The 21,618-nt window shown below is 36.8% G+C and overlaps 1 protein-coding gene across 7 annotated transcripts in view; it reads right to left on the reverse strand.

Annotated features, from left to right (window-relative positions):
* Positions 1–21,618, reverse strand: part of LOC148627155 (plexin-A1-like) — a 91,138-nt gene that overhangs the window by 61,889 nt on the left and 7,631 nt on the right. For all 7 annotated transcript variants that reach the window (XR_015919897.1, XM_088568733.1, XM_088568725.1 and 4 more), the window contains exons 2-4: positions 8,602–9,655; positions 8,165–8,356; positions 6,963–7,076 (exon numbers count right to left, since the gene is read on the reverse strand). Coding sequence is in view for 6 of the 7 variants with exons in the window: in XM_088568733.1 (XP_088424859.1) it covers positions 6,963–7,076; positions 8,165–8,356; positions 8,602–9,651 (1,356 nt within the window). In the remaining variant the exon portion in view is untranslated. The remainder of the gene's footprint in view (positions 1–6,962; positions 7,077–8,164; positions 8,357–8,601; positions 9,656–21,618) is intronic.

Consider the following 21,618-nt stretch of genomic DNA (forward strand, 5'->3'; position numbering starts at 1 on the left):
TAATATTAAGAATAAATGCAACAAGTATATAAAATAAAAAAAAAATAAATAAAAATAGTGAAGTAGGGTCTGAAAATAGAGTGTCAAGACTTGCTTAGTGAAGTGAGTGTTAACGTATATTTGTTCTTTTGTTTAGAGATAATTACTGTAGGAACATATATAATTTGTTATAAAAGGTTGATTCCTTTAGGGACAAATATTACAATCAAATATCCAGGGGAACTTATGTTCTGTATTTTGTTGTCTTCTGAAACTTGTCTTATGGAGGAAACTCCAACTCCAACGGAACATTTCTAATAGATAATTTAAAATGAAAATTTCTGAAGGAACATTTGTTAAATAGTGTTTATACCGCTAGGGACAAATATTACAATAAAATTTTCAGAGGAACTTATATTCTGTAATTTTTTTTCTTTAGAAGTTCGTGTTATGGAGGAACTCTTTTTTCCGTGACATTAGAGGTACATAATAAAGTAAGAAGTCCATGTGGAGGTTTTTGTACGAAATGAAGTAGACAAGCTATTAAGATCATGCATTTTAGGAAACGTGTAATGGCGATTACAAGTTCGATTTCCGCGGAGGGAACGTCTAAAAATTGCAGTTCGCAAATTCGACAGTCCTAATTTTCCAGACCCTTCTATATATATCAGAAAAAAAGTGATTCTTGATTTATCCATACGGGTTCAAATGAAAAGTGAAAAACAAGAAGTCGGAAATGCATTAGAAGCAATTTTTAATGGTTAGAAACATATCCGATATTGTTCAAGGCAGACAAAAATATAATAACAAATGGACTGAAATTCATACTAGATAACAATTTCTGCTTGTTCAACTCCACATGTTTTAAGCCCAACAGTTGCCACAACGTACGCCAACCTAGTGATGGGTTATTTAAAAATCAAAATGTATGAACAATCTAAAACCATATTTGGGGACCTATTGAATAATTTCCTGCAATAAAATTGGAAAATATATTTAAATGATTGTTTCATACTTTCGAAATATACGATTGAAAATGGAATTTAAAGTATTGTTGAATGGATTAAATAGCAACATACAATTTACCATGGAATACAACTTCGACAAGCTTCCATTTTTAGACATCCATATTTTAAAAGAAAAAATACAATTAATACCGACGTCTATTTCAAACCCACAGATTCGAAACAGTATTTGATGTTCCAGTCATGCCATCCAAAACATACTACATGTAAATTGGGCATTTCTTATAATTTAAAAATGGGATGGGACACAAGGATAATAGGGTCGACAAATTTTGATTGCCACTAGAAAAAGGGAGGGATGGAAAAGGTCGGGCAATTTAGCCTCCAGTGGCGGAGAGCAAAGGTTCCTACTCCTATCGAATACCAAAGCAGGGTTCTTTAACGTGCGAGGAACGTGGCATCTTTCCCAACACGGTGCACCACTATGCGGTCAGGTTTTCCGTATTATAGCCTGACAACCCCAGCATGTAACATGCCAGGGGTACCTCCTTCCACCACCTGGGGCACACATTCCAGTTGCTTTGTGAGCAGAGCGCCTAGCCCCCGGCTAGGTTTCTGAGCACTATTTAGTCGCCTTTTACGACAAGCTTAGCGCTGCTGCAGGCCTATTCTTTTGACACCCGGACCAGCACGGGGCTAGATGATTTAAAAGAAACATTAATTAAAAGAAAATATCTACAAGCAATAATTGATTCGGGAATTAAAAAATCATCGGAAATTAGAATTGAAGATCTATGGAATACGAAAAATATTTGTCAAGTAAAATATTGCATCCAATATGTCTCAACGTACAACGCGAGGAATACTGAATGTTTTTAATATAAATCATGCAAATTTGCCAATATTAATGCAAGATCAACGGGTGAAAAATATTTTAAACCACTCTAAAATAATTGAAAGTAAAAGACAGCCAAAATCGTTTAAAAAAACTTCGGCAAGATTTAATTCAAGCATATCCGAAACTAAAGTTCAAAAATGCAAACAAGGTGCGGTATTTGTGCCTACATTTTAGAAGGAAAATCTTTTACATTTAGTTCAGGAAAAAATATTTAACATAAAGATCAGTTTTACTTGCACCCCAGAAAATCTTTTGTACATTGTAACTTGCAGTAGTTGCGGGGTAAACTTTATTGGACAAAGGGGGACATCACTCCGGACAAGATTTACAGTCCATCGACAAAACATCAAAACTCCAGAATATCACAAAATACAATTGAGCGGACATTTAGAAAACTAAGGAAATAAGAACTACACAATATTTCCGTTTTATAAATTCCCGAATGAAACCACGGAACAAGAACGTATTAATAAAGAAACATTGTGTATTCAAAAGTATAAATCGAAACCTAACCGACAATTTAACACTTGAAAATTTAATAAATAAAAATATATAGAAGAATAATACTTGTTAATACAAAAAAGATAAATAATGATAGATTTGTCATCAAGACGTTATTTTTAGCTGTAGTATTTATAGTAAACGTCACTTTCACTTTCGTTTTAATTATAACGCGACGTCACCAAGTAACTCTTTAACAACGTCTTCAACCATGATTATCTGCAGAAGCAGTTAAACCGGTAGGAGAGGATTGTTTGTTTGTTTGTTGGGGTTTAACGTCCGAGCAGCAATATTTCAGCTATATTTAGACAATGAACATGAAATGAATGTTAATGAACATGAAATGAAAAAAAAAGGATGGGTCACAAGGATAATAGGGTCGACAAATTTTGATTGCCACTGGAAAAAGGGGGGATGGGTAAGGTCGGGCAATTTAGCCTCCTGTGGCGGAGCGCAAAGGTTCCTACTCGTATCGAATACCACAGGAGGGTTCTTTAACGTGCGAGGAACGTGGCATCTTTCCCAACACGGTGCACCACTGTGGTTTGCGGTCAGGGTTTCCGTATTACAGCCTGACAACCCCAGCATGCAACACGCCAGGGGTACCCCATTCCACCACCTGGGGCACACATCCCAGTTGCTCTGTGGGCAGAGCGCCTAGCCCCCGGCTAGGTTTCTGGGCACTATTTAGTCGCCTTTTACGACAAGCTTAGCGCTGCTGCAGGCCTATTCTTTTAACACCCGGACCTGCACGGGGCGGTAGGAGAGGAAAGACTTGACTTTATACATTCATTTGTGTGTCTTTTTTTATTTTATTGTGTCTTTGAATACAAAAGAGTGTATGGCAACACCGCCTGCACTAAGTCCAGCGCCCTAGACCACTCGGCCATATAGGATATATATAAAAACATATAGCTTTCGCTGGCTGGATCATTCCTCCTCGAAGAATTAATCTAGGGCTGTAACTTTAGTACACGATGTAGGGTAGTACAGGACAGTCATCTAGGTGTTATTATGTAGGACAGAGGATCAAATGGGAATTTTGCAGACCCTTAAATATATATCGAAGAAAGAACTCAGTCTCTGATCATGACTTCATTATTAAGCGTCTTGATGACATCACAAAAACTCAAAATCAGGCCCTTCATGACAAACAGAAACGTAAATTCCAACGTGATGGCAGGTCACCAATAACATTCTCACCATGTGAAAAACAAACATGACAGTCAACCATCCAACACTGTCATTAATCTTTCATCACACAACCTATCTGAAGATGAAACATCATTATTAGCTAAGGGTCTCAATTACTGCCCAGTTCCAGGTCCTGTAAATGAATTTTCATCAATTTCATGTTCATCGTCTGAATAAAGCTGAAATATTGCTGCTCGGACGTTAAACCCCAAAAAACAAACAAACAAATCTCGTTCCTCCATACCTCCAGCACCTCATCGGGGGAGAGCTCTCCATGGACCTATACTCAAAACCAACTGACAGCTGTTATCCATCTCACCTGACTAAGAGTATACCATTCAGTCAAGCTCTTAGGCTAAGACGCATCTGTTCAAATGACGAATAGCCCCGTGCAGGTCCGGGTGTTAACAGAATAGGCCTGCAGCAGCGCTAAGCCTGTCGTAAAAGGCGACTAAATAGTGCTCAAAACACTAGCCGGGGGCTAGTGCGCTCTGCCCACAGAGCAATTGGGATGTGTGCCCCAGGTGGTGGAATGGGGTACCCCTGGTGTGTTACATGCTGGGGTTGTCAGGAAAACCTGACCGCAAACCATAGTGGTGCACCGTGTTAAAACCCCTACTGTGGTATTCTCCCCGAGTAGGAACCATAGGGCTCCGCCACAGGAGGCTAAATTGCCCGACCCTACCCACCTCTCCTATTTCCAGTGGCAATCTAAATTTGTCGATCCCATTGTCCTTGTGTCCCATCCCTCTTTCATTTCATCATTTCATCTTCATTTTATCATCAATTTCATGTTCATCGTCTGAATATAGCTGAAATATTACTGCTGGGATGTTAAACCCCAACAAATAAATAAACAAATCAAATGACTGACGAATCCTTAAAGAAACGTCTAGATCAACTGAAGAACAATTTAAGAAGGGGACATAGATACAAGACCATCAATGAAGCGTTCCAAAAAATTCACAATATTCCAAGAAGTAGTCTGTTACAATACAAGGCAAAGAAAAAATGTAAAAGAACCTCTTGTGTTCTAACATACCACCCCTGCCTTAAAAACAGCTACAACACCATTCGTGAGCACTGGGCCTCTGTCGAGAGAAACTCAACATAATCCAAAGTCTTTCCCGAACCACCTATGATTGCTTTCAGACAGCCAGACAGTTTGGGTAGTCTACTTGTGAGGGCTGAAATATCTAAGCCCAACTTGACTCCACGCGAAAGTCGCTCCTGTGGTGACAAAAGGTGTAAATGTTGCAACCAAATGCACCACTCGTCATCACTCACCAGCACAATCACGGGGAAACGCTACAAAATATTTTGCAACGTGGGCTGTTTGTTTGTTTGTTTGTTTGTTGGGGTTTAACGTCCGAGCAGCAATATTTCAGCTATATTCAGACGATGAACATGAAATGGATGATAAAATGAACATGAAATGAAAAAAAAAAAGAATGGGTCACAAGGATAATAGGGTCGACAAATTTTGATTGCCACTGGAAAAAGGGGGGATGGGTAAGGTCGGGCAATTTAGCCTCCTGTGGCGGAGCGCAAAGGTTCCTACTCGTATCGAATACCACAGCAGGGTTCTTTAACGTGCGAGGAACGTGGCATCTTTCCCAACACGGTGCACCACTATGGTTTGCGGTCAGGTTTTCTGTATTATAGCCTGACAACCCCAGCATGTAACACGCCAGGGGTACCCCATTCCACCACCTGGGGCACACATCCCAGTTGCTCCGTGGGCAGAGGGCTGCAAGAGTGCTAATGTAATATATTTGCTCCACTGTCCCATCTGTGGCCTTCAATATGTTGGTGAATCTAAACAGCCTTTTGACAAGCGCTTGAACGGACACAGGAGCGACCTAACAAAAAAGCCTTTACTCCCAGTGAGTCAACACTTCAGATTACCTAACCACTGCGTCGATGATTTCACCAAAATGAAAATCTTCATCGTGGAACAAAACACGATCTGGAGCGATCTACAGAGAGTGAAGCGGGAGGGATTTTGGATAAAAGAACTCCGTGTTTTACACCCACACAATTGACAAAAAATATTAAGTTCTTCCTATTTTGTATAGTTTCTTAAAACAGTGTTTGTATATATTTTTAGTTTTATAGTTCAGTATTCAAGATCAACATACAAAGTGTGTCTATAGCACAATGTTCAAGATCTTTGTTACTGTCGGTAAAATTTTATACTTCACACCTGATTAGGTAGTGAGTTGTGTTCACAGACCATTTACTTTCATACACACTCAGTTTATTTAAAGCACTGAAGAAGGTCATTTGTTGACTGAAAATTTTGCTTATATACTTCATTATAGGCCCCGTGCAGGTCCGGGTCTTAAAAGAGTAGGCCTGCAGCAGCGCTAAGCTTGTCATATAAGGCGACTAAATAGTGCTCAGAAACCTAGCCGGGGGCTAGGCGCTCTGCCCACAGAGCAACTGGGATGTGTGCCCCAGGTGGTGGAATGGGGTACCCCTGGTGTGTTACATGCTGGGGTTGTCAGGCTAAAATACGGAAAACCTGACCGCAAACCATAGTGGTGCACCGTGTTGGGAAAGATGCCACGTTCCTCGCACGTTAAAAAAACCCTGCTGTGGTATTCTCTCGGAGTAGGAACCTCTGCGCTCCGCCACTGGAGGCTAAACTGCCCGACCTTACCCATCCCCCCTTTTTTCAGTGGCAATCAAAATTTGTCGACCCTATTATCCTTGTGACCCATTCTTTTTTTTTCATTTCATGTTCATTTTATCATCCATTTCATGTTCATTGTCTGAATATAGCTGAAATATTGCTGCTCGGACGTTAAACCCCAACATACAAACAAACAAAACTTTATTATAGTGTGTTAACATCTTTATCGGTATCGTTGTACAATCCTTTAGACTATATATAAAGAGAGAGAGAGAGAGCCATTGCCAGTTGACTAATCTGGTTCCCTGGTCATGACCAACCAAAATATTGTATCGCTAAAAATTGGAGAGAAACTAATGGGACGAAAAATAACCCACACTTCATGGTAACCATTTCTTTTATTGAAAAACATTCGAGACATCACGGTTACAAAAGAGTTATCATATCAAGGGAACCAAAATTCTAGCGGAAATTATCGTGCCATTTCGGATGTTGGGAGCAAGCCAAAATCAGTGGCATAGAATGTTTTACGGCTAGCGACTTTGAAGACTTCAGCCTTTGATTTTCTGTAGTAGACCTGGTAAAAACCTAGACTAAAACGAACATAGACACAGAACGGCCTAGAGTAGTCACAATATGTTCTCATCGATATTCCAAAGATTCTAATTTGATAAACAAAGAATAACATCAAACAAAGAAAACTAATTGAATGATGAAATATAACAACTATGATATATATATCTACAAAACTTAAACTTGATATGGTTGAATTTCATTTATAACTTGCCTGGTATTGGGTCAGCAAAAATATGTCACGTTTGTCGTCAATCAATATATCAATAATCCGTTCGGAAGTTAAATTCAATTTCTTAAAGTGACTGTCACTTGAACTCGCATTGATCTGAAAAAAAAAGATAAACTATTTTAGTCATTATAGTGTGACTGGCTGTCGAATAAAATTAACAAGGAACACATAGATATAATAACAGTCATAGTACAATTATTGTAATATTTCACAATTAGTCATATGCAATATTATTATCCGCTACTGCAATATACATTCGATATAACACATAAACACAACATTCATTTCTGATACTCATTAAAAAACTACATTTAAGACTATATAATCTTAGTAATAAATCTTTCTAGATGCAACGAATGAAATAGGAATATTTCAAGACAACTAACATTATATATTTATTTATTCACAAAAAGGTAAGGTACGTGTACTTGAAAGTAAACTTCCTTTAAATTAAGCTACGACGATCTCCTAGTGTAAACTTTATAGTTTCTGTCACGTTATTGCTTTGTTGTCTTATTTAAATTATACATTGAAATAAATTTTAGTCGGATATCATTTGTACTACAAATTCCAATGCTCCAATATATATTTCTACTGGAATTTATGCCCCGTGCAGGTCCGGGTGATAAAAGAATAGGCCTGCAGCAGCGCTAAGCTTGTCGTATAAGGCGACTAAATAGTGCTCAGAAACCTAGCCGGGGGCTAGGCGCTCTGCCCACAGAGCAACTGGGATGTGTGCCCCAGGTGGTGGAATGGGGTACCCCTGGCGTGTTACATGCTGGGGTTGTCAGGCTATAATACGGAAAACCTGACTGCAAACCATTGTGGTGCACCATGTTGGGAAGATGCCACGTTCCTCGCACGTTAAAGAACCCTGCTGTGGTATTCGATAGGAGTAGGAACCTTTGCGCTCCGCCACAGGAGGCTTAATTGCCCGACGTTACCCATCCCCCTTTTTTTCCAGTGGCAATCAAAATTTGTCGACCCTATTATCCTTGTGACCCATCCTTTTTTTTCATTTCATGTTCATTTTATCATCCATTTCATATTCATTGTCTGAATATAGCTGAAATATTGCTGCTCGGACGTTAAACCCCAACAAACAAACAAAACAAACTGGAATTTATTTCTGTGCGCTGGATTACAAAGCGTTCGTTTGTTAAAAATTATAAATGCACTCGTACCACAATTAGATTTCCACTGTCTGTTCCAAGAAATAAAATAAACGCTTCAGTGCCTTCCAGCTCATACGCTGCCATTGCGGAAAGTTGTTGTGTAGTGTTATATAAGGTGTTGGAAGATTCTAAAGGATACCCATTCCACAGTGTACTGTAAGGTGTTTCATCACAAAACATTCCATTTGCATAATCACGAAACTACAAATGAATTATATCTGATAGTGTTAAAAACGTGTATGACCCGTTTAAATGTTTCAGAAGTATATATGAATAAAGTTGAATATTTATTTTATATTAAAGCAGATCTAAAATCTTAGATTATTCGCAAAATGATATAGTATATACTGCTGGAACCAAGTGTACACAAATTAACTTGCTTTTAGACACTATCATCAAATTTTATTATTTGATTAACAATTATTTGCATAAAATACTTAACAAACCTTATCTTCTCTTGTACTTGATCCAGCCTTGAAACACTTATCAGCGTTAACTGTTAAGTTTGGTTTAAAATACGAGCCATAAACCGTTCTGTTACAATCTAGGTGACGGATTCTGTTTTCAACCATTTTATCAATTATTGTTTTTACAGGAAAGATACAAACTGCATTTGCCTGGCCATTTTTAAAGATGACAATGAAGGTTTTATTATTGACAAGTACTGCCCGTTCTATATTTGTAAAATCTATTTTTCCTACTTTGCACTTTAAACCAATGTCTTCATAGAAATGGTAATACCCGTCATTCTTTTTCTTTCCTTTCATTTTTTTACAAAGTTTTCCAACTCTCGAATGTACACTGTGATTTTCGTTTGGTAAATATAATTGGAAGAAAAAAAAAACAAAGTTTTCAGTTGTTAACGCTGATTTAAAAAAGATTTTAAAACGTTGACCGATTTCTAAATTCATGGGTCCAGCACTATTTTGGGATGTATCGAAAATCTCAAAGTCATTCAGATTTAACGAGATTATTCCAAACTTTCTCATATCATTTTCTGGAATTTGGAGTGATGTTGCACCAATCACAAGAATGTCGTTGTTTGATTTTGGCACGGAGGTTCTTGTGTAAACAGGCGAATGCGTTATATTGACTTTCATGGTTTTTAGAGTTCGATTGTTTGAATTAGGCGATGTGAAATTCAGTTCCAAGCAACTGCTGATATTGTTTGAAGATTGACTACACTGTATAATATTGTCCTTTTGCTCGTTATACATTAAAAACCAGTTGTTTCCTATATCATTGTATGATTTTCTTTCAGATAAGTCATCCTTTCCGAGAACTGTTACACCTGATTGTCCGCCAACAAACAGAAATTCTTTTGACATTGTAAATAGATTAAAGGGAGCTCTGTCAGTATAAAAGTAATCATTGAGCGAAGCAATGTTTAAACATAATAATTTAACAACCGTTAAAACAAGGAAAGTGTTTCTGTGTATCATCTTGGTGTTGCGGTCAAAAACACATAACTCTATACTCTTTCTGTATCTACACATAAACCTAAAACATAGTACATTGATTAATATGAATGAATCGTCTATGCGAAACTATGAGTAGTCAAGGACCATAAAAACGCTCAAAATGAGAGATGAATAACAATATTTTTTAAACGAATTCATAAACGATTAAATATAGAATACAATAAAAGCGTATTTTTAGAGAGCAAACAAAAAGAAAAAAAAGATAAAAAAAACAAATATATGTACAGAAGAAATATCTGTAAGACCTAGTGAAAGATACATAAAGAAATCATTAATTTCAAAAAAGTTAAAATACCAGATAAAGACGTTTCAATAATTGTAGCAACAGAGAATAAAACACTGCTTTAAACTACAAGAAAGGTAACTAATTAAGATAGACCACAAATCGGAGAAGAAACAAAAGAGTGATTCTACAAACAAGAGGCTCTCAGGAGCCTGAATCGCTCACCTGATTGAATTTTGCCTTTCAAGGGCAATAAATTTAACAAAAAGTTGTTCAACAACATTGACTCAAGAAGACTTTAGTAGGACTTATCATAAGGATAATTTCAGCGATTGAAAGTTTCTTTTTATCTATCACAGTTTTCAAGATATTAAAAAAAGTCGTCTGACAGTTTTTAACCCTGAAGTCTTTTGTTGTACTGATAATAAGGATTATTTCAGCTATTGAAAGAATTTGGCTAAACCTAATGGTTTTGGAGATTTATGCGAAAAACTAGTGTCTGACCATTATGTTCTATTTTTAGTAACGGCGGCCATGTTTTTCAACAGATCAGAAATCCTCAGGATATCCAAAAAGCATTCATACCCAGTTTGGTTTCCATTGGTTAAGTAGTGTCAGAGGAGATGATTTTTAAAAGACAAAACATTGAAAATAGCAAAAAATGTTTTAAAAAGGGCAATAACTCCAATATGGCTTCACGGATTAAAACAAACATTTGACTGCAGATAGATCTCATCATGCTAATTACTTTCAACCACGTTAGAATTTAACTAAACCTAACAGTTTTGGAGATATGTGAGAAAAACTACTGTCTGATCCAATATGGTTTTTTTTATTACCGGAGACAATGTTTTTCGACGGATCAAAAATCCCCACAACAGTTCTATGCAGGATACCCTAAGGAACATTCATACCAAGTTTGTTTCCTATTGGTCAAGTAGTGTCAGAGGAGAAGATTTTTTAAATATTGCTAACGACGACGACGACGGCCGACGCCAAGTGATGGCAAAAGCTTACATGGCCTTCGGCCAGATGAGCTAAAAAATAAAACATAACCATTATACAAAATACAATGTAATGGTGCAATAAAAGGGTACGACAACTTTAAACACATGTTCTCTTTGTCGACAAAGAATACGTTTAGAGATCTTTCTGATAGTAAGACAAAATCTTACTGAAATTTATCGTTAATTATATGCTCGTCCGTGTATACAAATCATGACGACAGTGTGCGTGAGACAGATGAAGTCTACGATAATTTAAAGTGACTAGTAAAAATCATTAGGTAGTTAACTGAAAATATCAAATTGCCAAATTATGATTGTCGCAGATCGTTGAGAATAAACGAGTAAGAAAGAAGCTAACCGCTATACCGACTGTTGAATCACTGTTATACTCATGTATATTAATGTAAATAAAAATATTTTATCTATACTCAGCAACAGAGTAAACGTACCACTTACGTTTACTTCTTTGGCATATAAAATTCAGATGTAAATGTCTTTAAAAAGGATAACTTACACTTCGAAATTTTGTTATTAGAATCCATTGCATCAATTCTTTAAAAATGAACATTTTCCAATTTCCAGTTATAATCGCCATGCAAAAAAATCAATCTTTGGTGATTTATTGTTTCGTGTGGAAAATTATTTTGAATGCACTCGAAGAACAAACACCTTATTAATACATCATTTGAAAAGAAAATATTGCTACTTTTAAAGTAAAAGTTGCAATTAGAGTCGGAGGTGGTCCAGTTTCAGAAAACTGGGTGTAAAATTGGCAGAGTAATTTCATGAATTCATTGTGTCTCATGAAATGAGAACTAAATGCTTGTAACTGATGGTCAAATGTTATTTACTGTCATTGAAACCCCTATAACATGGTAAACTGTGTGACCACTGCATTATGTCTCGTATTTTAATGAATAAATGAATTAATTCAACAAGTAAACTATGTACAAATTATCCAATATATAACATTCAAAAACAATTTTGATTCGATAAAATATTCCAGACAACAATTCCACCACAAAGCCCTGAATTTCACGTCGGATTAAGAGTGTGTTGTTGGAACACTGGGGTTTGATATCTAAGTACAGGGATAAAATAACAGAATGACCTTCCATGTAGAATAAAAACATATATGTTCAAGTTTTCCTAGCTTTAACACATTTTCGGAATGATTCAAGTATTTGTAAAATTTGTCATCTTAATAGTAGGAAGTCTAGCGTGGTACAAAAAGTCTGTGTGGTTACGACAAGGTCTGGCATAACTTATGAGTTGCATGAAAATATTCATAAATTTTATTGTGGTCTTATTAATGACCTTAAACAAAACAAGGGTAAAGCTCAAAGGAGTGCTGCGGTAGAACTATCCACATGACTTTACTTCTAAATTAACCAAATATGATTTCAAGAATATCAAAAGCAATTTTAAGTTTGAAATGCAATAAATCTATAGGATTAGATAATTAATATACTAAAATCTGCACAAAATGTTATTATTCCTAGCAAGCTCAAACTTGTTGTTTGCTCATCTAATGATTATTATCTAGAAATTGAGGTCGAGGGTTCCATTACACCTAATCCCAAGTCACAAGGGCAATTGGAAAATCGTTTTATTGTGTCTTTAATGAAAGACTGAATTCCTTTTTTTTAAAAAAAAAACATAACATTATGAACAAGACTAAGTGTCAAGTTGGCTTTACATGAAAGACAAGAACAATTGATCATTATTTGCTTTGAAATATATTCTTGATAACTATTGCATTGAGAATGATGGAAGAGTGCTTGTCTGCTTTGACTTTCAAAGGCTTTTGATACAGTCATACAAACTATTCAAAATCAAATTTCACTGGCAATGGTAGCCTATTTTACACTACTATCAAAAGAATGAACGAAATGAGTTAACCCTTTACCAATAATTTAAAGCGTGACAAAAATTTTCAACTGGGAATTTAGTAGGGAGATAATATCAACCTTAATTTGGCTTAATATATTCATTAATGATCTTCCAGATGAATTAGAAAATGTACCTGATCAAGTCATTCTTCATGACAAATCTCTTAACTTTTTAACGTGTGCACATGATATCACTTTACTCTCAACCACAGGCAAAGGTCTCCAGTCAAAACTAGATATTTTGGAAAAGAATTGCAATGATTAATGCCTCACTGTAAACCCAGTTAAAAATCAGATTCTGGTCTTCATCAAAGCGGGCAGACACATCAGTCTCAATTTTACTAATAATGCATACAACATAGATTGTGTGCAACATTGTAAATACATTATAGTGAATCGGGCATCTTTATCTTTGCCCGAAAAGAACGCTACAATAAAGTCTCAAAACACATTGTAAACTGCAAAAAAATATTTTATCATAAACCCCAACTTGAAGACTATCATTCATGTATTTTCAGCATACCATAAAACTAATATTGTTGTACGGTTGTGAAGGTTACTCACCAATAATTCAACCAATGAACATTTAGAACGTACGAATAATATTCTACACAAGTTTTTAGTACACTTGTGTTATGTTGCTGTGGAAAAATTGCAAATCAGATCTACACAAGTGAGCTTGTGTTTGGCTGGAAACAATACTTCCTTTATTTCTACATAAAATGGTCACTGTAACATACTGAATTAAGTACTTTTTTTATGAGTTCTGCATGAAGACCCCTTTTTGTGAAATGTAGGGAAATTCCCATTCTATTTCTGGCTCATTGTTTTCTAGGAGCCGGTGTCGCACGGTGAAGCTCCATAACTCATTGAACTTAGTAAAATTAGCATTGAAGCCTATGAGAAGTGACATAAGTGGTTTGTAGCCTTAACTGAAATGCATGGCAAAGTATTATTTCTTTTAAGACTGTTCCAAACTGTCTACAATTCTTTAACACCATGCAAAGAGTGATGCACAATCAAAATTCCCTCCAAAATATCACAATTTTTACAATGTTCTTTTAAATTCAATCAAATATTTCACCGATTTAAAGCCTGATAGGTTAAGAAATGTATTTTTTCTGTAAGTAGTTTTTTGCTTGTTTGTTTGTTTGTTTGTTGGGGTTTAACGTCCGAGCAGCAATATTTCAGCTATATTCAGACAATGAACATGAAATGGATGATAAAATGAAAATGAAATGATAAAAAAAAGGATGGGTCACAAGGATAATAGGGTCGACAAATTTTGATTGCCACTAGAAAAATGGGGGATGGGTAAGGTCGGGCAATTTAGCCTCCTGTGGCGGAGCGCAAAGGTTCCTACTCCTATCGAATACCACAGCAGGGTTCTTTAACGTGCGAGGAACGTGGCATCTTTCCCAACACGGTGCACCACTATGGTTTGCGATCAGGTTTTCCGTATTATAGCCTGACAACCCCAGCATGTAACACGCCAAGGGTACCCCATTCCACCACCTGGGGCACACATCCCAGTAGCTCTGTGGGCAGAGCGCCTAGCCCCCGGCTAGGTTTCTGAGCACTATTTAGTCGCCTTTTACGACAAGCTTAGCGCTGCTGTAGGCCTATTCTTTTAACACCCGGACCTGCACGGGGCTATAAAATTTGAGATATTTTAACTTCATAGCATTGTTTGTGTGTAAGTAATGATGTTTTGTTAGGAATTTAATGTTAAATTCATTAGTTCATTTCAACAAAATGTAAGTAAATATTCAGCCCCTGGTTTTTGATTGGCCAGTTAGCAGTTTTTATGGTCCCGCAACTTTGATATCCTTCCTAAAAAACCACATTTGTTTTTAAAATATTCATTTAAACTGACTGGAAGTAGTTAAATATGTTTAAAATATTCTAATGATTGAAGAGAATGAATGCTTTTATTTTTGAAAGTAAGAAAACATCTGTTTAGGTTACATACTACTTATTCACCCGCCCCGTGCAGGTACGGGTGTTAAAAGAATAGGCCTGCAGCAGTGCTAAGTTTGTCGTATAAGGTTACTAAATAGTGCTCAGAAACCTAGCCGGGGGCTAGGCGCTCTGCCCACAGAGCAACTGGGATGTGTGCCCCCAGGCTATAATACGGAAAACCTGACCGCAAACCATAGTGGTGCACCGTGTTGGGAAAGATGCCACGTTCCTCGCACGTTAAAGAACCCTGCTGTGGTATTCGATAGGAGTAGGAACCTTTGTGCTCCGCCACAGGAGGCTAAATTGCCCGACCTTACCCATCCCCCCTTTTTTCCAGTGGCAATCAAAATTTGTCGACCCTATTATCCTTGTGACCCATCCTTTTTTTTCATTTCGTGTTCATTTTATCCATTTCATGTTCATCGTCTGAATATAGCCGAGATATTGCTGCTCGGACGTTAAATCCCAACAAACAAACTTATTCAACCAATGAGCTTTTAGAACGTACGCAAAAATAATCCTACACACGTTTTAGTGCACTTGTGTTTTGTTGCTGTGGTAAAAGTGCACACCAGATCTACACAAGTGAGCTTGTGTTTGGTAGGAAATTATATTTCCCATTTCTACATAAAATGGTCACTGTAATGTACTGAATTACATATTTTTATGAGTTCTGCATGAAGACCCCTTTTTGTGAAATGTAGGGGAATTCCCACTACAAGTTAGTAAACCCCACATAATATGTTCAGGGCTATTAGTGTATACATGCAGCTTTTAGGTGATGTATAGTCTACTTCAGGTTAAACTTAAGGTAAAAGTTCCATAACAAATCGAACTAAGTGAAATGAGCATTGAAGCCCATGCGAAGTGACATTAGTGGTTTGTAGCCTGAAGTATTAGGCAATTCAACCACTCAGCCGAACTTAGACATGGGCTGATTAAATTTGGCATGACCTATTGGAATATTGTATGTGAAAAATACACACATAAAATTTTGCAAATTCATTCTTGGTGCACATTAAAGAGACAACAAAATTTATTCTCTTATCTGAACTTCGCCTGTTTCCTTGACGTTGTGACATTGTCATATCTATGATCTGGCTCAGATAAAACATTGTAACTCATTTTCATTGTTGTAAATTGTTTAGTTCACTGCAACATACTCTAACACAATGCGCCAGAACTTAGTAATTTGAAAAGAAGAAAGGTTTCAAATAAACATTAGAATACACTTTAAAGGACGAAAACTTACAGCTATGAAAAAAAAATGTTAACTGTTCTCAGGGGAAACTACGTACCCATGCACTAAATAAAATATAGCAAGGTTTTGAGAATTCCTTGCACAAATAAGTAATTTTGATTGATTGATTATTGAGGTTTAACCCCGAGTAGCAATATTTCAGCTATATTCAGACGATGAACATGAAATGGATGATAAAATGAACATGAAATGATGATGAACATCATGAAATGAAAAAGGGATTGCCACTAGAAAAGTAGGGGAAAGGGTAATGTCAGGCAATTTAGCCTACTGTGGCGGAGTACAAAGGTTCCTACTCCTATCGAATACCACAGCAGATTTCTTAAACGTGCAAGGAACATATCATCTTTCCCAACACGGTGCACCACTATGGTTTGCGGTCAGGTTTTCCAGACTATAGTCTGACAACCCTAGCATGAAACACGCCAGGGGTATCCCATTCCAACACCTGGGGCACACAACCCAGATGCTCAGTGGGCAGAGCGCCTAGCCCCCAGCTAGGTTTCTGAACACTATTTAGTCGCCTTATACGACAGGCGTAGCGCTGCTGCAGGCCTATTCTTTTGTTACCCAGACCTGCACGGGACAATTTGAACTTGGGAGAAGTTAGGAGTTTCAACGCACATTTTTCAAATTGAATCTGGAAGCTATATATTAGGTATCCTTCCATACCAGAGGTTATGTCAGTGTTTTGGGAAGTTGAGAATGAAATCTATATCTTTCTTAACTGTACTTGCTTTGGTCCATAAAGATCATATATACCACAACATATCTCTTTCATGTAACATTTTGTTCTTTTAAAACAATCTTATACGGCTGATGACATGTGAGGGCGCTTTAAAATTAAGAGTAATGAGCAGATTTATTATGTCACATTGTAAATAAAGAGCTGTTGACTTCGTGAACTTGTCTTAATTTTTTCCCAAAATACTCCATTTTCGAAAAGGCCGTCTTCTTTTCAAATTATTTGATTTATATCATTAATGTATGTTACTGATATTGTGATAATGTACACGGTTATGTTACCATAGTATCATCATTTGAATTATTGCTAGTTATATGCAGCTGTTCTTTTGCATAAGACATGAGAAGGAGCGGAACATCAACTTTTTTGCACATCCTTAAACACCGTCCTTTTGCGACTTCTGCTGATTTAACCACTGTATGTTACTCAAACGATTCGAAATTGGACTGTCAAGAAGTGAATTGTTTTCGAATTAATGTAGATCGATAGCTTATTTGCTAACAATGTTTTTTTTTTGTTTTTTTTGTTTTATCATATGATTATTTTTCTGCATCAGCACGAAGAAGAATGCAGATGAACAACAACAACCAAAATAGTGTAAACAGGTTTGATCTAAATATTGATCATTTTATTAGCTCCTGGTATGCTGGATAGCTTTTCTGCTTCCCCGGTCTTATTGTCTGGCAAGAAAATCGTATGAATCAGTACTTGATATAATGATATAAATGTACACAACTGTACAAGAGTAATCAAGGGAACCAAGGTTCTAGCGGTAATCAAAAAGAATGTAATCCAGGGACAAAGACCAGACATGAAAAACAGACATACATAGCAAAGAACATAAAGTAACTAAAATCATACATACAAAATAACAAAAGCAAATGAGCAAGAAAATTTCTCATTGTATATAGTTTTACATGTATCTGTATATATTTGTATAATATATAATCGTAGGTGTTATTTTGCATTGCCGCTAAAAGAAACAAATGGCAAGAAAAACTCCTAATTTACAATACAATAACATAAAAAATGCGAAAATTGCGGTCTCTAAAATCATTTATCACGGTCTTATCTAAGTTAAAAATTCGCAAATACAGCTCTTGAGGTCCACAAGTCAATGAATTTATCTACCACTTTTTGTCCACTGCTTAACCCTGTTCTCTGCACGTTCTGCTGCTTAACGTCCCGGTGGACTGAATCCTTTTGTCGTTTCATCGTTGTTTGGTTGACATTGTCCGTCTCTTGATACGGTATCAGAATTTATTTCGAGCGAATATAATTTGACGAAACGGCGAGTCGAAGTTCTCGCTTTCGTTATTATTATTGCCGAACGAACAAGTTCATCGTTTCCACATGTTAGATCCTCAATCATTACTGTCTTCCAAATGATGGCCCCATAAACTTGCACGACAACACCAATTCTAATATTAGATAAGTTATTTCCAGATTCTTATGAAGCTTTCGTAATAAAATCAGATATTCTTTTTTCCAACGATTCCAAAATTGCCGTACTCGACTAGTTCAACTAGAATTATTGCCTGTTGTTCAATTATAAATATCAATTTCAATATTTAAAGGATATGGAAAAAGTCGTATAAAAGGTGGATTGGTGTGAATGGTTCAGGATCTTATGGGTCCTATGAAATGTAGGCCAACACGTTTTGGTCAATCATTCGATTCAGTTACTATCGTTTGTAATGTTTTCATATCCACAAGCGATCTTCCTGGAATTTTACTCACATGAAGAAGTTCCATTTTATCTATGAAATGATATCAAGTGACTTCTTTTTTCATATACATTTTATTGGAAAAAAACTCGTTTGGTCTAATCGACAACAAATTGTTCAATTTGATATAGGTTTTTAAATTGTAGTTTTGTTTGTTTTTTGTAAGTTAAAGCACTGTTGTATCAATTTCATGTTCTGCTCATTGAACCAGTGAAAATGCTTCGTGGAAACCATTTTTTGCAAATCCTAGAATAATCGCTGCTGTGATACTTTCCGGGAATATATAGGTAGTTTAACCGATCAAGCATCTGGATTATCCAACTTCCATTTTATTGACGTCATATTTTAGTTTTTGAAATTGACAACTAGGCCATCTAAATCAAATAAAATAAATTTTCCATGAGAATAAAGGTGGGGCATGCTTCATTTGTTTTAATATGGGAACTACTTACGCGCATAATGTTCATTAGAGTCTGGTATAAAAAAAATGCTGATTTTTGTGCTCTTTCATTTGAGCACCTGGAATAAAACAATTTGCTTCAAGTATTTCTCAAATCTAAAATCACATATTCCAGTACAAAGTACAGTACATGCACCACCGCGGGTATGAAATTCCATTCTATTCCTTGAACAGTTAGTGTTTCTTGTGAATTACTCTGAATTACATAGTTGTTTTTTCTCTTCTAATGCGGAAATGAAAGTTGCAGGTGTATAGCTCATGTAGAGGCACATGTGAATAAGCAGATGTATTATTTTTTTAATATCATCGTTTTGCTCTTTTATACATAATGCACCGGTGAAATCCATTCATGTGGCTTCTTGATGTCGGATCTTTTTGGCCCCGTGCAGGTCCGGGTGTTAAAAGAATAGGCCTGCAGCAGCGCTAAGCTTGTCGTAAAAGGCGACTAAATAGTGCTCAGAAACCTAGCCGGGGGCTAGGCGCTCTGCCCACAGAGCAACTGGGATGTGTGCCCCGGGTGGTGGAATGGGGTACCCCTGGCGTGTTACATGCTGGGGTTGTCAGGCTATAATACGGAAAACCTGACCGCAAACCATAGTGGTGCACCGTGTTGGGAACCATCATTTTTTTTCATTTCATGTTCATTTTATCATCCATTTCATGTTCATTGTCTGAATATAGCTGAAATATTGCTGCTCGGACGTTAAACCCCAACAAACAAACAAACAAACGGATCTTTTTGTAAAAGGGGGTCCGGTGCAAAGTATGAATATCTTATAACTTTTTGGCAAGTAACACGGCTCATCTGTATTAATGAGTGTAAGATTAATGTATCATCTTCCTGGCTTACATGATTAACAATATATTCACTGACAAAAATTGTACTTTTTCACTCTTGTGTTTATTGTCATTTTCCTCATACGTTTGCTTACTTGTCAGACTGTTTTCCAAAACGGAATATCTCTTTCATTTGTGTTCTGGTCATCAGGTCTTAAATGACAAATATTGGCCGACATGTTCTTTTTGATTTACATTCATATACTATAAACAGGTAAGTATAAAAAGGGGGTGTGTTATGACAAGAGTTATTTTTCTTTGTTTATATTTTTTATATTTTTACATTTTCATTTTCGTTAATTAGTTTTTTAATTATTTTTTATAAATTATTTGTTAATTCATTGCCTTCGTGGCCCCGTGCAGGTCCGGGTGTCAAAAGAATAGGCCTGCAGCAGCGCTAAGCTTGTCGTAAAAGGCGACTAAATAGTGCTCAGAAACCTAGCCGGGGGCTAGGCGCTCTGCCCACAGAGCAACTGGGATGTGTGCCCCAGGTGGTGGAATGGGGTACCCCTGGCATGTTACATGCTGGGGTTGTCAGGCTATAATACGGAAAACCTGACCGCAAACCATACTGGTGCACCGTGTTGGGAAAGATGCCACGTTCCTCGCACGTTAAAGAACCCTGCTGTGGTATTCGATAGGAGTAGGAACCTTTGCGCTCCGCCACAGAGGCTAAATTGCCCGACCTTACCCATCCCTCCCTTTTTCTAGTGGCAATCAAAATTTGTCAACCCTACTTTCCTTGTGTCCCATCCCGTTTTTTCATTTCATCATCATTTCATGTTCATTTTATCATCCGTTTCATGTTCATCGTCTGAATATAGCTGAAATGTTGCTGCTCGGACGTTAAACCCCAACAATCAATCAATCAATCATTGCCTTCGTGTAATAATTGTATGGCACTTTGAATAGATTATAAATTTTGATTTGGATTTCTTTGTGTTCAATGGATTGTGTAATTTGAATAGATGCTTCACGGATTAGACAGATGTTTGAAACTTTCCATTTTACTGGTGATTCCAATAGCCCGTGTATTGATTTTTAACCGCTTTTTATTGCGCTTTATGAATACATTATGTAAGGACGTGTTGTGCAATGTTTACCACTATGAAATATTTTTTTATCATTGATTTTTTGTTTCATATTTTTTTGTATTCAGTTTGAAATTTTGACTAACCGCTAATGATTATCCTGACAATTGTAAGATTTACATTTAGAACGTTAATAGCTTTTGAATGATGTATTGCCTTTCATTTTATTAGTCGACCATTAAATCACCTATTACAGACCCACTCAACAGCTACACGATCATTGTACCGAACTCCTCTCTATACAGTTCCATTTATAGATGTCACATTTGTTTTCTGGTTCGCTTTTTTCTTTCCCCAAGCATGTCTACCACGAGGTCTTTTTGGGACCTCCTTTTCATTTGACAGTTCATTCTTTGGTTTGCATTGTGCACGTTCTGTCGTCCATTGCACGTGTATGGCATCACGTCTGGTGACCTCTTCTAAATGAATCCCTCGACAGGGAACTATCTTTAAATCTTTATAACTCCGGGTGCGTCGATCTCCTTCGCGGGTCATTCACGAAGTGACCACATATCTTTTTTCATCTCCATATATACTTATTTTCATCCAAGAATACATCCTGAATTTCCCATGGGAAAATGTTGCTTCGCAATCTCAAGTTGTCGGGAGTGCCCTGTTTCATGTCGATCAGTAAATATCCGTGGGGTTTTGCAGTGGCCTACTCGTAGTCGGGGTAGGAGTCAAGAACCGGAATAAAGAGTCGGAGTCAAATTGGAGTCAAGAGTCGTAAGAGCCGGAGGTAGGAGTCAAGAGTCGTTAGAGTCGGGGTTACGAGTC

Source organism: Perna viridis, chromosome 1 (genome assembly GCF_037379345.1).
Source record: "Perna viridis isolate PV_CMFRI_1.1 ecotype Kerala chromosome 1, ASM3737934v1, whole genome shotgun sequence".
NCBI classification, from domain to species: domain Eukaryota; kingdom Metazoa; phylum Mollusca; class Bivalvia; order Mytilida; family Mytilidae; genus Perna; species Perna viridis.